This window comes from Parambassis ranga, chromosome 15 (genome assembly GCF_900634625.1).
Source record: "Parambassis ranga chromosome 15, fParRan2.1, whole genome shotgun sequence".
Taxonomy (NCBI): Eukaryota; Metazoa; Chordata; class Actinopteri; family Ambassidae; genus Parambassis; species Parambassis ranga.
In genome coordinates, this window is record NC_041035.1 from 20,846,912 (window position 1) to 20,863,560 (window position 16,649).

The window sequence follows — 16,649 nt, forward strand, 5'->3', positions numbered from 1 at the left end:
GCCGCCCGACCACGGATAATTAAAGGGGGGAAAGTGAAGAGGTGGTTTCTGCGCTCGCCTTGTGTCACCTCTCGCCGTCACCACCTTGGATTTCTCACTGCCCTCTGGGAAACACTGTCCTCGTCTGATAGGTGGGTCTGCTTAGGAGCAGCGACTCGGGTGGTGCTGACGAGGTGTTTAATGTTTTGTGATTAACCTCAGTCATCAGCGGGACAGGCAGAGTAGCCGCTCGCTGCACTCGCTCCCCCAATTATTGCTCTTTAAGGAGAGTGAAGCAGATTTATGGCCAGCAGGAGCAGAGTTTACACTGGGCGCTGGAATTAAATTGACAATTTGTAATCGTAATCGCCTTAACACTCCTGCATCCAGGGAGAGGCGTAATCAGCCGGGCGAGGCCCTGAGGAAATCAATTCATGGACGATGCCTTCTATCCCCCTCCTATCTCCTCTCCACCTATTCTCACTCCTCTCACAGGTTGAACACTTCATTCTCTCCTGCACTCACTGCATTTCAGTTGTTTCTGCTCTTACGGCTTTGTTTCTCACCTCTCTCTCTCTCTCTCTCTCTCTCTCTCTCCCTCTCTCTCTCTCTCTCTCTCTCTAACACGCTGACATCTCACTTGGCAGAGATTTCCATTATCTGAGGAGCAGAACCATTTACCTGAGCCATCTGCTGTGGCTGACTGACGGCTCCTTTCTCTGTTGGATCTCACTCAGACTGATGACATGTTCACACAATGGTCCATGTCTAGTCATGCTACACTCTATAGTCATAAGTATGTGGACACCCCGCCACTGTTCATCACCTATGTGAGGTCAGAAAAACCATCGGACCAGGCCGTCCTCTTCCGTCGCTCCGTGCTCTATGTCGGAGCTTTCAGCGGCAGGCAGGGGTCAGTGTCAGTGGGCTCTGTGTGTTCTGACACCTTTCTATCAGAACCAGCAGGAACCGTTTCAGCAGGTCGGACCACACACGGACTGCGGCCCTGAAGTGACCCGCATGCACAGAAGAGGACACGACGTCACACAATGTGTGCTTGTGTGGCTTTGTTTGTGTTAATGTCCAATCGTAGCCGACATAATTACAACCAAATAATATTAAGAAGAATGCTGAGAAAGAGAGCAGTAGCTGTGTGTGGGTGCAGAGTGGTGGGATAGTGATGTGACACTGACTTCATTCATAATTTCAGAATGACGAGAACCTTTGAATTCGTCTGCGAGCGCCTTTCTGTGTCACACACACGGCAACAGAGTCGACATCTCCCTCATCTGTGAGCGAGCACGTTGGAGTCGGGCTCTACTTCCTGACAACAGGCGCTTGTTGCTAACAACACCGCTTGTCTGCCCGCTCCCGTGTCACAGAATTGTGACGTCTGACGCCTTTCGCTGACGCAAAAGTCGGATATGTGCAGCATAGCTGTTCAGACTGAGGTCGCATTGCAAAAAATCGGATACGTATCTGATTTAGGACCACATGTGAAAGTGGCCTGGGTCGGATATAAAAAAAATCTGATTTGAGCTGTTCAGACTGTCATGACAACATCAGATACAGGTCACATGGGCAACAAAAATCGGATTTGGGTCACTCAGCCTGCAGTCTGAACGCAGCCTTAAATGGAATAAAGCCTATTGTAATAATGACAACGATGCATGCAGGGCTTCAGGAGGAGGTGCTTACACAGTATTTAGAGACGGCGATGACAGATGGATGGAGGATGGAGCGCGGCCCCTTTTTGTCTCTGTTGCTATTACCAGGGCCAAGCTGAATCTCATCTGTCTGCCACAGGAGCCGGCGGCTGACCTTGCCTCTGCCCCCAAGTTATGCTTTCAGAATATCAGCAGCGGAGGAAAAAAATGATGAACCCCTTTTTACAAGGACGTTTCTGGATGGATGTATTTTTAACTCCCTGCAGGCTGTGGAGGGTGCTGCATGGATGGATGGAGGAGGGGGGCGCTGCTGATGATATTAGGCCTGAGTGAAGACACATAGGCCCCCAGGGGCTCGATTGCAGATGACAAGGTTACACGACTTAGAGTCAACCTCTGCTACCTCCACTTAATCACTGTCTCTTGTGTCCTCATCCCCGCAGACCGGTCCCCTCTCCGTCCCTCCTCCGCCCGCCTTCGCTCCATCCCTTCTTTAGGCTCCTGAAGCCTTTTTACCACCTGCCCTGCTCGCCTAATTCACTGTCTCACCTCCTTATCCTGCACATTCTCACATCCGTTCACACCTTCACCTCGTATAAGTGGCTACGAGTGCTGAGAGCTCCTCCACCATAACATACAGTAAAGTAGGAGATAATTATCGCCAGGACCGACTGTTGAAAGAGTGTAGCCGGGTGGAGGTGTGTAGGAGCACAAGATTATTTTTAAACCCAGCGATCCTGCTCTTCATCATGCACTCACCTCATGACCCTTTCCAGCATCTGAGTAAGAAGAAAACCCTCCACATCGTCTGCCTGCTTTAATGTATGTGATGCTATCTGTGATGTATTTTCTTTGTCCTCACAGGTTATTACAGGGTCGGCTGATTATCTAACACTGACTGTACAGAGGAGGAGGAGGGACGTGGTGACCTCGGGAAATGACACATGATGGAGGGAACATCAGGAAAAACAGAAGAAGAAGACAGATTTTCACTGAGCTGTGCTGCTCCCTCCTGGGTGCAGGGTCACGGGAGGCTGGAGACTATTCCAGCTATCTATGGGTGAGAGGCGGGGTCCACCCTGGACAGGTCACCAGTCCATCACAGGGCAACATGCCAATTAATAACCAATTAACCTAACAAGCATGTTAGGAGGCAGCCGGAGAAAACACACAGGCACAGGGAGGACTGCAAACTGCACACAGGCTGTCCCTGGTTGATGCTCATGTTAGACATATATTGAGACATTTTAGAAAGCCTAAGAATCATGAAAGGTGAGTGCTCCCACACCAACCACCATGTTAAAAAATGTGTAAATAAAAGTGTGATGATTTAAATCCTGCTTCACTGTATTTTGATCTTTTAGATGATGCTGCGTTCAGTGCTTCAGTATTTTATTGGTAGTCTATTTTATCATGTATATATTTTTCTTAACTTATCCTCGCTGTCTGTATCTGCTGTTGCAAATATGAATAATTTCCCCATTGTGGACTAATAAAGGTTTCTTAATCTTTCTTAATCTTAATCTTCACTTCCTCTTTAATTCAACCAATCAATGACCTCATCAAAAACATCCATTTTTAGGGATAAAATTATTTCCAACTGCATCCAGACACTTTAATAATTGAAGTTGCTGCTTCAGTAATCTCTTCCTTCAGGAGACACGTGCACACAATAAAACCTAAATTGATTTTAGATGGAGGAGCTGAAGGAGCAAATGATGAATTTACATACATGATGAGAACACGGAGGATCCAGACCTCAGTGCAATGAGATAAATGTGTTTACAGCTTAAGCCGGACACTGATATCTGTCACATTACTGTGATATTAGCAGCCAGTAATTGTCATCATTTAAGCACAGCCAGTAATTAAAGCGTGCTGTGTGTGTAAACACTGGCAGCCATTAACATTGTCTGCCTCTGTTTTATCTCCCGCTCACACGTTCCCTCCCCGCTGTCTCCTCCTCTCCTCTTCCTCACACATTTTCCATTAAAGGATCCATTTTCTATTATAAAGGGCTGCTCGGCGCTGCCCGTGCTCCTTGAAAGGTGCTAACACTTCGAGTTTCTGGATTTACTCACCTTTCCGTACAATCTGAGAGGATTCCAGAGTTTTACACAAAGGAATAAAAGCTTCCATTAAAATGATTTGTTATGAAAATATATATAAAGCAAGCACATCATCTTAGGGTGAATGTTAACACTGATCACTGTGCCTGTATGAGCCTGCAGCCCTAAAGGAGCTGAATTAATAAAGCTGTTATTATTTTATAACACACAAACACCAACAGCAGGAAGCATGTTTCCTCCTGTGTTTTCTGTAAAGCTGGATTGTAACTGAGGAGACAGAGGAGACGTCCACGTTACAGGAACGTTAGTCAGTGCTGATGTTTCGCTCAGATGTGTGTTCATCACCATCGTCTGTTCACACTTTCACATGTGCGACGTGTGGCCTCTCCTCCAGGCCCTGAGCAGGTCTGCACTCATGCGTTACACATGACCCGCTTTACAGCACACATCAGGCATGTCATACATCACTATAGCTGCTTGAAGGTGGCGTTAGCATGCAGCTAACTATGAGAGGAACCTATGTAGCTTGTTATTGTCTAAATCTGACCTGAAGGAGGAAAGGATGCAGGCTGAGGGTGACGGTACTCTTTGTGTTGTAATTTGAATCTGAGGGTGACAGGTAAACACACTTTGCGCTCTACACAAATAGTTGGTGTGGACAGATCTTCACTGTGTGTGTGTAAGAATGTGCAGGTTTGTATAAATATATGGAGATGAATGAGTGGGGGAGTGTGTGGATGAAGTCAGTCACACAGGTCAGTGTCAGGCAGTGACAGGGCTGCTGCGTTAGTGAAGCCGTCCACTCCTCACTTCATCTCTAACTTTGATGATAGTTAAATCGACGTGGCTCCAAACCCCCACACAGACACACACAGAGAAGCACACACTCACTTGTTGTTTCAGCGACTCGATGATGTCGGTGAGCAGACGATCTTCCCTCCCCACCTCGGGCGTGGTCACGATAAAGTCCACGTCATGACCAAACTCCTTCCCCCTGGACACAAACAAACCACAGTCACACTCTTATTGTAAGAAGCTCAGCTGACTGCCGTGACCCGGCTTATTAATCAAAAACAGACGTTTGTCTGTTGCTCAGTGCTTTGTTTTCTAGGCTGATTTAACCTTTATGAGAACCATCATTTTCTTCTTGGATCAATGTCATGAACCAGAAGCAGCTGGAGCCTGACTGGGCTCACAGAGCGCATCATCCCTGTCAGCACCACTGCAGAGTGCTTCAGCAAGTCATGATCAAATGATGATGTGGCATCAGACCCGCCGCGTGGACAGGAGGGCGGTTACACACACACACATTTAACACCTGCTGCTTCAGGGTTTATTCCTGGAACAGACATTGTGGTATCGGTGTATAAGATGGAGCAGAGCGAGCGATGTAAATGTGCCATTTGTGTATCCAAATCTTATTTTGAAAGTCAAATAACTGTAAATGTGACACACCTGAGCCCAGAGCAGCGCCGCCAGCCTGAGCTGCTGCTGCTGCCTCACTTTTATTTAAAGTAAGAACTTATACGATGATGGACCGAAGAGCTGTAGGAGACAAGAGAACCAACGGGAACAAACACACTGCTGGTGCTGATGGAGAACAGGTGAGGCAGGTGTGGGAGTCATGTGACTGCAATCTGACACTGAGGACATCTAGTGGACGTTGTGTGAAACAGCAAACACAACAGTGTGAAAGCTGTCAATCCCATCACCTGAGCATCCGAATATAGATGTGTGTTTTTTAATGCTTTCAAGGTCAGTCTGAGAGGAGCTGATCTGAGCGCTCTGTTCACACCCCACCTGCTGATCATCTATTCCTCCTACCAGCAGTGTGATCATCCACCAGTTCAGATCCGTCCGAGCTGCGCTACGGCTGGTGCTGCAAATATGGAAGCAGTTGGCAACACCCACATGCGTCTACACCATGAGCTGGTGTCTCAGTGTGTGTGTGTGTGTGAGACAGCGCGGCCACCTGTTGAAGGTGTTTTCCTTCCTTTAACTCCCTGATGATTCAAAGCAGAGTCAGATGGAGCGGTAGCAGCGGGTTCCTGTGATCATAGTAACCTGTTAAATTCCACCTCGTTCATCAGTTATGACACAAACCACCAGTGTCAAAGTCGCACCATTAACGGCACAGTCTTCTCCAACCTCCAGCTGAGACATGGAGGAAATGTAGAGGTGTCAAAAGCTGCAGTACCTCTTTGTGGCCTCTAGGGCTCCAAAAGTGAGTCAATCCTCATAGAGCTCCATGTTGAAATGTCCAAGTTTACAGCAGAAGTAAAGATGTTTACAGCCGGGTACGAACCCTGTGTGGCTCTGTTTGGTGTTACAGCTGTGGTGGAAGACTTATCTATCATTTCAACTAGATTTAATTAGATATTAAGATTTAAAATGAATGACAGGCGGGTGCTGACTCACAGCATGAACTTTCTGTTTCCAGGACTGCTGTTTAGGTAGACTCAGGCCCTGTTCACACTGGAGAGAGTCAGTCCAGCTAGAGTAGGATTGAATCCAGATCACCTTTAAGCTGGATACGTTCAGACCTATTTTCAAATCTGGCTATCACACACACGTGTCCACGCTCAATCCATCTTAACCCACCTGGTTGTTGTCCTCCAAACCACTAGGTGGCGCCTCATAATAAACAGAGTCCGTTCAGGCCGCGGTAGGACCGTGTGTGCGCATGCATTGTGTGTTTTTTTTTGTCCCGTGTCGCTCGTTCCTTCGTTTATTTTCGGTTCAAACAGCAGTTTATTCCTTTGTAGCCCTGTGGAAAATAAACTCGGGGCAAACCTGTCGTAGTTTGACGGTTGTTTACATACGGCTTTTGTACGCGACCCGGACACTGTCCGGATTCACTAGCTGCATTTGCGTTCAGACCTGAGTGTAGGGATGATACACATCCATGTAGCCATGTCACAGATGTTTCCATGCATACACACCTTGCCACTCCTCAGCTCCACTCATGCTCCACCTCTCTGCCTGTTTTGGGAGTTTAGGGAGACTCCAGAGACACCAGAGTCTCCCACATGGACTCCAACCATCCTCACCCAGCACACACACTCACTCTTTGATAAACAATAGGTGCAGGCCTGCAGCTGTAAGTGCCAGCTAACAACAAAGCACGGTGACAGTGACTGCCGGGCCTGATATGGCTCCAGAGGAGGCGTGTTTGATCCGTCCTGACAAATGAGAGACGGCAGCGAGGGCGAGCGGTGTGAGAGGGGCAGAGAGAGGCTGTGACACAGCTTCAAAGGTCAGCGCAGCTAATTCAGGGAGCAAGGAAGCATTAGAAAACAGCCATTAGAGCTCCACAAGGCAGGAGAATGTTAATGGTAGGCGTTCCTGGCAGAGAGCAGTCACCCCCTGTGGCAATTATGGAGAGCGTGGCTGGCTCACAGGTTCACAGGCAGATCATTCATCCTGCTGCTCAAATAACAGAGGAGTGGAGAGAATGATGTGATATTTCTGTAGGTCTTTACGTGAGCAACGGACACTTCTTTAATGAGTTGACTAGGGGGGGGGGCTATTTGAGAATGCATCACAGATTTCCATCTGCTGAGTTAGCATCTTCCCTCCGAACACTCTTAATTGGCAGAGCTGAGATTCCACAACACTTCCAGCTTGTACAGTGTGCTTAAGTTGTTCTCTGCTAGCCTCTGCTGCGCTGGCAAAACTCGCTCCACTGCGCTGCAGAAATGTGTGCCATGAATAAAAAAACCTGAGAGACAGGAAGAGATCATCAGCATAAATTCAGCTCTGATCAGGGCTAAAAGAGAACATCTGATTTCACTGTGTGTGTAACAGGGAAACGACACAGAGCGGCAGGTTAGCTGAGGAAGAAGCCGGGTGGCCCTGCAGCGTCAGTGTGTGTCAGGTCAGTGCAGCTGCTCTAATTCCACCTGAGTCAGCAGAAAAAAGCTGATGACCACATGTCAGGCTGTTTGTCTTCCTCCTCCTCTCCTCGGATGGCGCACCTTCACAACACTGTTTGTATTCAGCATTAAGCGGCTCAGTGGGAACTGTGGCTGTGAAAATCCAGCTGGAAACATAAGCTGCGGCGGCCTGTTCACGCCCCGCGCAGCGCGCTCCTTTAAACGAAGATCAGCAGATTTAACAACACTTGCTGTGAAGTTCTCGGCCTGCTTTCTTTTTATTGCGTGAGGCAAATTGTTAAATTATGAAGCGGCTCTGCACAAAGCCCATAAAACATACATGGTTATTTACAGATGTGCGTGGATGACGAGGCGACATGTATGAATAATACAGATGTGGGAAGTGTTGCTGCTGCAGGAAAACGTCAGGCGCCTGCAGGAAGCAGCGAGCTCAGCCGCACGAGGAGCTCAGTGAGGACAGAGTCTGTGGTCTGCAGCAAAGACGGTTTGTAGGTCAGGAATAAAGTGGACCAAATGAAAACACGTGTTACATGAAGAATAACAAAAGAGCGAAGGATTCTTCTCATCACCGACTCAACATGCAGGCAAAATCATATGTACATTATTCCAGGTGAGGGACTCCAAACTACAACAGCTAGAGCGGAATTATTATGTTTATTTGTTGGAATATCTCCTCATTTATAAGTATTCTCTATTTTTCTCAGATTTGTGATGTGTTCCTTTTAAAATTTACTTTTTTCTGCATTTTTCTTACATATTTGTGGGTTTTTTGTAAATATTTTCACAATTTATTTTTTTATTTTGTACATTTGGTTTTTATTTAATTTAGTCTCAGAAAATGTATATTTAGTGTAAATTAGAATCTTTTTCTTCGAAATTTGTGATTTTGTTTTTATTGTAAATATGTAAGTTTGTCTTGTGGGGGGTTGTAAATTATATTTTTAATGTAAACTTGTGTTTTTCCTTTTTTCTGTCTAAACTTGTGTTTTTCTATTCTATGTTTTCATTCTTTTGGGTTTTTCTTTTCTTTGTTGCTGATGGCCCAGGTCTGATGCAGCACATATGAAGCTCTTAGTGCAGGTTCTGATTTCTGATTCCAGCGGCTCCTACCCCTTCCCCCTTTTAGGTGAGGTCATCGCGTCAGGTCTGAAACTCTCTTGTATAGCAATAAACTCACTTCATTCAGTCAGCTGAGTCTCTCCTGACTGAGCTGTCATTACCTCTGACAATGGGACTAAACACACGGGCCACTCTCAGTCTTAATCTCTTGCTGAGCCTGAACAGCGAGGTGATAAGGTGATAATCCGAGCGATGTGACGACATGAAAACAAGAGTACTGCACACAAATCTGCTCATCTCAGCTGTTGTTCGGTGGACTCAGGCCTCTGACGGAGGATTTGAGGGCAGACACCCCTCATCAGTGTCATATTCCAGACAAGCTGATGTTAAATAAGATCCACAGCGGGGGCCTGCCGGCTTCACGCTGGAATAAACACTGTGTGAGCCTCTCACACACAGCGCTCGTGGAAGCTGTATTTTTCTGCCTAATCTATTTTTAATCCTCCTCCAAAAGCGCTTTAAGGATCCTCACCCGCCTTCCACAGCTGTCCTTTCAATGAGGCTAATGTCAGCGGCATCACCGGATCCTGGCTCGCTGTTTGTCTCTGAAGTGGATGACAGCCGGAGTTTACTGGAGGACGGCGCTGGTTGTGTGAAACTTTTGGAGGATGAGGTATCTCTGTGTGTTTTTTATCCCGAGATGAAAGAGTCGCCGGAGACGAGCATCTTAAAGCACAGAATATACATCCACTCCTGACGAGGGCCATCGGCTGTAGAGATGGAGCTAATGAGAGACTCAACATCACACTGGAAATTATAGGTAATTAAACGGAGCTTTGACAGGACTTTAGAGGGGAACACTTTCAAACGTGTCACACTGGAAGAGTATTATTAGTGGAGCTGCTGGCGTCTCGGAGAGCATGTGAACTATTTTGGAGTAATGGGCCTTATATCGCCTCCTGCTGTGCTGAAACCATGTCTGCTTTTCAACGAGATAAAAGGTGAATTAGTGCCTGATAATGTACAAGTCATCCTTCTTCAATTACTGCTCCACGTGAGTCCAATTAGGTCGCAGTGAGATGGAGGCGGTGTGTGTCTGAAGATGACAGGCAGCAGACTCCTGACCCGTAACCGTGGAGATGTTCCTCCCCTCCATTCTTGATGTTAACTATCCATGATGTTTTAATCACTTTGCTCATCTCTCCTCCCCCCGAGGAGCTGTTATTTACATAATCAAACACCCTTCCAGCTGTCAGTTATCCCTCTGAAGATGCTGCATGTACTGTTTGATACTTTCCTTTAAAACTTGTGATGCTGTAAAAGAGGCACCAAGCAAATCCACTAACCCTGAACCATGTCTTCAGTATTTCTATCACCGTCATGGCTAAATGTTGTTTTATTTTTGTAAATGCTCTATCCTTGTGTCTGACTTCCTGTCTGTTCAATCTGCAACCATTGACAGTAAAGACTGTGGATGAAGCTTCCATGATGTCACCTGTTGGTTTCTGAAGAGCTGTTTTGAGGCTCTGACTTTCACAGTCCACCAAAACACCAAATACACAGAGAGGGAGCGCGAGTGGAGCCGAGGTGGGCGGGAGACAGTGGAAGCAGGAAGGAAATATAGAGACCAGAATGGATTTCTGAACCAGACTGTAAACATGTTTAGTCCCAGAGGTTGCAACACACTCTGACTACTAAGGAATCCGTGGTTCGAGTCCACCTGACACTGGGAGCTGTTTTGTTTTCACCTACCCTTCAGAGAAATATGCACCTGTGCATCCTGTTCTGTGTTTTAAGTTGTGACCTCGTGTTACGTTTTCCTGATGAGGACAAGCTGATCTTTTAACATGACAGATCTTTAAGGATTTACTCAGGTATGGAGCTGACACACTGCCTCAGACCATGAGTTACATCACCGTGTTTCAAAAGTGGTCATTTTTGTGGCAGAATAAAGCTGAAAGTGGAAACTTCTCTCTGGTGACACCAGGTGTTTGCAGCTCAGACTGGACCATCAGCTCTGATCTGTGGCAGCTCCGTCACCCTGTTGAGAGGCAAGCGCCCGTCCCCACTGCCAGACTGCTTCTGAATTATTTACCTCACAAGCCACTGGTTATGGCTGGATCTTTACAACAGCTCAGAGCAGAGTGCTCCTCGCTTAGTGGAGCACATAAAAAAGAGCAGCACAAAGAGGAGGCAGCACTGGCTGTGAGCGCACAGTCGCACTCAGCAGGTAGCTTTAAAAGAGCACTCTCCCTGCACTCTGTGACTGACAGTGTAGTGCATTTGTCTGTCTTAATGTAAATGCAAAATGACCTGTACCACCAACTTTGTTCTTTTATGATGGAAATCTGCAGCGTTAAATGTCATATTAAACTGTTTTATTTCAAAATTCATAAGAGCTGCAGGATGCAGTTAGACTCCAGCAGCTCTGATGCCTCCGCCCACACACTCACTCTGTGACTTCTATCCTAATAATAATGAAGAGACACATGGGACCTGAGCACTTCCTTTGTGTGTGCCTGTGCATTTAGAAAGTGCTGCTGTGTCATCTGTAGTATCAACACTGAGAGAAGGAGACAAGCCCGGTACCTGCGAAAGCCACCTGTCAGTGCGGCGGCGCCGTCCGCTGTGATCGCTCGGACAGCCTCGTCAATAATGTTCCCCAGGGCTCGGGCCTCCGCTCGGCTGACAGCCCTGGAGATGTCTCCATAATGCCTGAAACCTGCAGGGAAAACACCGCGTGGTTATTAGTCTGTGAGCCAGCCGTCAATCAGCCATTTTGTTCTGGAGTCAGTATGAATTAAAAATAAAAAAGTGAAGCCGGCTGACAGGAGGCGACTAACGGAGTTCACCTACAGACACGGATTGATGGGTATCGACCCGATTTGATGTGTTTTCTTTGTGCGTTCATTCATTTTTCCTGGATCTCTCAGGCTCCTTCAGACCTGATGGTCTCCTGCATGGACCAAGTCTTCAGTGGTTTGGAGGTGTCTTCTCTGCAGTCTGCAGTCCATTCCTGTAGCGTCAGAGAAGACCGTCACTAGAGCAGGACTCTACTGACGGTCTTCTCTGACGCTTCAGTTCCAGACCTGGTGAAATCCTTCACTCTTTGTTTGCACTGCGAGCAGAGCTCAAAATGTTTAGAATGAGGACGTCATGCATCCACTGAGCAGAGGGAAAGCAGACAAATGAAAACAGTATTTCATTTATCTGCGCTCTGTGGCGTCTCAGTGATGTTGTCTGCAGGTCTTTCTGTATCTCTGCCTTTTCATCTCTTTTCATGTGAGTCAGACTGACAGTCTCAGTGTACATTTTACGTTTTACACTTTATGACCAAATGCCTTCAGAATTAATGATGTTCTCATCCACCTCGGCCTGACCTAAACTCCCACTCATCCATCAAAGCTCTGCTTTACAGCCAGAAACTCCTTTGACAAAGTAAACAATGAATTCAAGGTTAATGACGGCAGCTGCTCGGTGTGACAGCAGAAAACATTCACAACATCCCGCCGCTGTAAGAGCGAAGCTGCGTGTCTGCACAGGCGCTTTCAGCTCCGCGTGACGTGAAGCCAGCTTTTAACTCGTCCTTATCAGTCACAGACGCCGAGCGCCACAGAACCAGGTCCAGACTGTCTGCGGGGCCCCTTTCACACACGTGCAGCTCACAGCAGGAGGCCGTCTGTGACAAACACACACTCAAAAGTAAATGGACACCATGTGCAGTCTGTCTTTGGTTGCAAAGGTGTAACTCTGAATGCTGCAGTGCAGTCAGAGATCTGCAGCTGATGACTGTTTACATTATCGATCCATCCGTCCGTCCATTAATCATCTGACATCTGATGCACAGACCAGCGGAAAATGTCCTGAAGATGTTCCTGTGGAAGAGCTAACAGCTCAAACTGCTGCAGCTTTAGAGCAGAGCGTGAGGATTTAGATGATGACTTGTTGACTCTGGTTTCTGTCCAGCCCATGAAGCTTCTGTAAAGTCTGGTGAAGGGTGATGAGGTCAGACAAGTTCCCCCAGAGCAAACTGTTCTGCTCTGTTCATCATGTTCATCAGCTGCAGAGTTCATTTTACGATGTTTTTGAGTTATCTTTTAACGTCTCATTCATCAGATGTGCCTTTACTCTGGGACACCTCAGGTCCTCAGGTACTAACAGAGGACCTGAGGACCTGAGGACAGGCGCTAGTGTGTATATTTTTAAAGATAAACTCAAGACTTAATCTGTATTTATGATTAATGATTCACTAACTTATCTATACTTTCTACAAACAGGTGCTGTCATGGTGACAGCATCTCTGTTTTAGAACAAGTTAACTGACGTTGGATGGGTTGTGTGTGTGTGTGTATGTGTGTGTGTGTGTGAATGATTGATTGATTGTTTTTTTCCACAAAATATTAGGATGCATTGATTTTTTTGCAATACTTAAACAATCCCATCAGGGAAATTGCTTAAGGCTGCCCAGCAAGGAGCGCCACACACCAGGGAACCACCAACCTTCCGGTTGTTGGAGAACCCTGCTTTACCACTGAGCCACTGCTGCCCTCAAAATTACTGACTACTGGTGTGAGTCTGGACTGAAATGCTCCAGCTCTGAGCTTTAGAGTCCGATCGGTCAGAAGTGATGGACGACGCATCCCAACAGAAAAATTGGCCGAAGCTCTTTTACATTTAGCACAAACAAATCAAAGCGGCCGCTGTGAGGGAGCAGCCTCTGCTGAAGGCCCTCTCTGCCCGGCTGATTGATGAGCACTCATGAATCCCGCGGTAAGCGCTCCCTCTCACGCTCTCTGTGCATTGATTTCTTTTCATACAGAAATCCCCCTGCTGCCTGTACCATTGTGCTGTTACTATAAACTCCCTGCTGGTCATATCTCTGCCTCAAAAAAATCCCCAAAAAACGACATGCAGACCCCCCCTGGGAGAACTAACGATCAGCTCTCTGAGCCTCTCCTGAAGGAGAACTGGAGCTGTAATTTGTGAAGTGGCAGAGTGAAGACAGAGAGATGTTGATGTACCACTTTGTTGCATCCGGTTGAGATGAATGCTGGGCTCTGCCAGAATGTCGCTGAATGAGCGCAGCCCTCTGCGGTACCACTTCTCCGCCGTCTTAGGTCCAACCCCAAACACACTCGTGAACAGCTGGCAGGAAACGAAGAAAGGACGTAATCAAGGAGACACGCTCTGAAGTGACAGGCTCTTCTCAGAAGGGGTTGTTAGCATTCACACGTTTTAAAGACAGACGGCAAATCAGAGCCGCTTCACAGCTCCAAACCGGAGGAAGCAAACCAGCGGCTGATTTGTTTTTCATCCACTGACCTTTAGAGTTTGATACCTCTCGTCAGAAAGTATTTTCTCCACTTCAAAGGAGCGGCCGGACTGAAGGATCTCCTGCAGAACATTAAAGAAAATGATGTTATTAGTAAAAGTGCTGTCTGTGCGGACGTCTGCTCTGCTTCCATCAGCTGCTGTCACTCCACCTGCGGGCTAAATGTTTATTAGTTTTCTTTTTCTAGAAACTACAACCGGTTAAAAAAAGAAACATGAGTGAGGTACGCTAAAAGAACAACAGATAAATAAATAGCAGCCATTATTTTTATCATTACTCTGCAGTGTGTTTGTGGAAACCTGTGCTGAGCGCTCACAGCAGGTCTGAATATGTTGGGCCAGGAAGGAGGGAATCTCCAGGGTTACAGTTTGAAACAGGAGGTAAGTACGTTAGGTCCATTTCAAACGGCGAGGTAACCTAAATGTAGTCTGTTGCCATGGTAACATGTGAACCTTGTCCGGAGCAGTGATTCCAGAGTTTCGCTCCGTGTGTCTGTCTGCTCCCCTGTATTCATTCAGTCCTTATTAATCATGCACATTTTACTGGAGACTAATAAACTTTAGTTTTTTTTCTCCAGGATCCAGCAGACGAGGAAACTAATTGAACCATGCAACCACCTCTGACTTCATGAATGAAACGGCAATGAGTGATATTTACTTTATTTAATATGTCAAAAGTTATTAAACTGATGTGCGACCATGACAGGAGTATTTAAAGCATGAACTGATCTTTTTTTTTTTGCTTGGGGGAGCTGCACCTACACGAAGATGAATTTTAGGTGTAATGTTTTTTCACCTGTGGTTAAAGGTACACACACTGTCTGCTGCGCTGTGCTTCATCTTTTAAACTCTTTGTAAAGACTCATATTTTATTCAGCAGCAGCAGAAAAAAATTAGAAAAATGAGAATAAAGTGAAACAAGTTTGACACAGTGTGTACGTCACCACAGGTACGCTGCTGTGTAAATCTGTTTGTGAAGTTGATTCTTCTTCCCTGTACTGATGGGTTTTCCCCAGATTCGGTTGATTTCCCTGCATTTAAAATCAGGTTAATATCAGTCATCTTCCATCCATCCATTATCTATTAACCCGCTTCATCACAGGGTCTGGAGCCTATCCAAGCTCACTATGGGTGAGAGGCGGGGTCCACCCTGGACAGGTCACGAGTCCATCACAGGGCAACACACAGACAACCACTCACACTCACACCTACAGGCGATTGTAGAGTCACCAATTAACCTAAGTACGTCTTTAGAATGTGGGAGGAAGCCGGAGCACCCGGAGAGAACCACACAAGCACAGGGAGAACGGAGACTCCACACAGAGAGGCCCCAGTCAGACCACTGCACCACCACCACCGCCCTATCAGCCTCTGTGTGTTCTTTGTGTGTTCTTTGTGTGTTCTTTGTGTGTTTCTGTGCACAGAGGGACGACGGCTCGTATCCATGAACAGCTGAGATCCAGCCTGTGAGTACAGTGCAGTCTGAAGCCTTCACTGCTCAGCCATGCATCCACCCGTCCACCTCGCCTTTTCCACCCTCCAGCAAAGGCCAACCTCAAACCCAAGGATAATGCTTCAACACACTCCGGGAAAAAAACACATATTCTGTAACACACACACACAGACACACACACACACTGAGTATTCATCCCACACTGTGCCTCAGTGCTCCCAGACTTTCATGTCAGTAGGTTTATATCTTTTCCCCTGGTTGGATGTGCAGTCAGCAGTGAGCGGCTGACAGAGTGTCACTCTGATGTTCGCCGCCACATCAAGCGTTTTGTTTTCCTCTGTTTGGTTTCACTTTGTTTCTCGTGTCATGTCGTTTTCTTGTTTTCAGCGGCGATCTGTTCAAAGAGACACCCGAGTGAAAGGAGAAGTCGCCGCGCATCTGAGTCATGTGACACAACAAGGAGAAGAGGTCACACGCAGGCAGGCTAATTCGGTCTCCCCGGGATGTTTATGTTATTCTGTTTAATGAATCTGCCTGCGCGCTGACAGCTCTGACAGATTCGGAGGCTTGCTCGGTGTGTGTGTTGGGTTTAAAGTGTCAGAGAGTCGGATCGCAGAGCTCGCCCTGCTGTCCTACAGGGACTCTGCGTTCTCTGCGAGCAAACATTTCTCGACACTTTCCTGACAGCCTGCCCCGAGCTCCACTGCAGGTGAGGGGATGAAATGACCCAATCAGACCAAATAAATTTGTCTGATGTCTGTCAGCGTGTGCTGCAGGTGTGAGTCGACTCTAAACCTTTTTTTTTTTGAAAGAATGAACATCTTTGATTTAGTTTTCAATCCCTGACAGATGAAACTCCAGAAAACCATATTTTTCTGCAGATACAGTCTGCTGAGCAGAAAGTCGAGTATTTCTGAAGAGGGAGGCTGAGAAGACGGAGCCTGGTAGACCTGCCTGTAGAGCAGCCTGAGCTTCAGCCTAAGATTGTAAATAAAGTACAAACAGTTCTGTGCTGCACATCTGATGGAATGATGGAATAAGTACTTATACTCCAGGGTGCTGGTGGGTGTGCAGACTAACATGTCCTCACACATACAACATAATGTTCAAGGTGATGTGGAATAACTGCTATGACCCTAAAGCACCCAGACCACTTCCTGTTCTGATTGTTGTCATTTTCACTTGTTTCACTTTG

At 46.8% G+C, this 16,649-nt stretch overlaps 2 protein-coding genes across 3 annotated transcripts in view; both read right to left on the reverse strand.

The window, feature by feature from the left end:
* Positions 1 to 16,649, reverse strand: part of LOC114446924 (DNA nucleotidylexotransferase-like) — a 67,907-nt gene that overhangs the window by 19,029 nt on the left and 32,229 nt on the right. For both annotated transcript variants that reach the window (XM_028422838.1, XM_028422839.1), the window contains 4 exons: positions 13,993 to 14,064; positions 13,692 to 13,815; positions 11,260 to 11,392; positions 4,607 to 4,709 (listed from right to left, as the gene is read on the reverse strand). In XM_028422838.1, coding sequence (XP_028278639.1) covers positions 4,607 to 4,709; positions 11,260 to 11,392; positions 13,692 to 13,815; positions 13,993 to 14,064 — 432 coding nt within the window. The remainder of the gene's footprint in view (positions 1 to 4,606; positions 4,710 to 11,259; positions 11,393 to 13,691; positions 13,816 to 13,992; positions 14,065 to 16,649) is intronic.
* LOC114447674 (DNA nucleotidylexotransferase-like) overlaps positions 1 to 16,649 on the reverse strand; it is a 44,687-nt gene that overhangs the window by 9,247 nt on the left and 18,791 nt on the right. Inside the window, exons 4-7 of the mRNA XM_028424065.1 lie at positions 13,993 to 14,064; positions 13,692 to 13,815; positions 11,260 to 11,392; positions 4,607 to 4,709 (exon numbers count right to left, since the gene is read on the reverse strand). Of these exons, the coding sequence (XP_028279866.1) occupies positions 4,607 to 4,709; positions 11,260 to 11,392; positions 13,692 to 13,815; positions 13,993 to 14,064 (432 nt within the window). The remainder of the gene's footprint in view (positions 1 to 4,606; positions 4,710 to 11,259; positions 11,393 to 13,691; positions 13,816 to 13,992; positions 14,065 to 16,649) is intronic.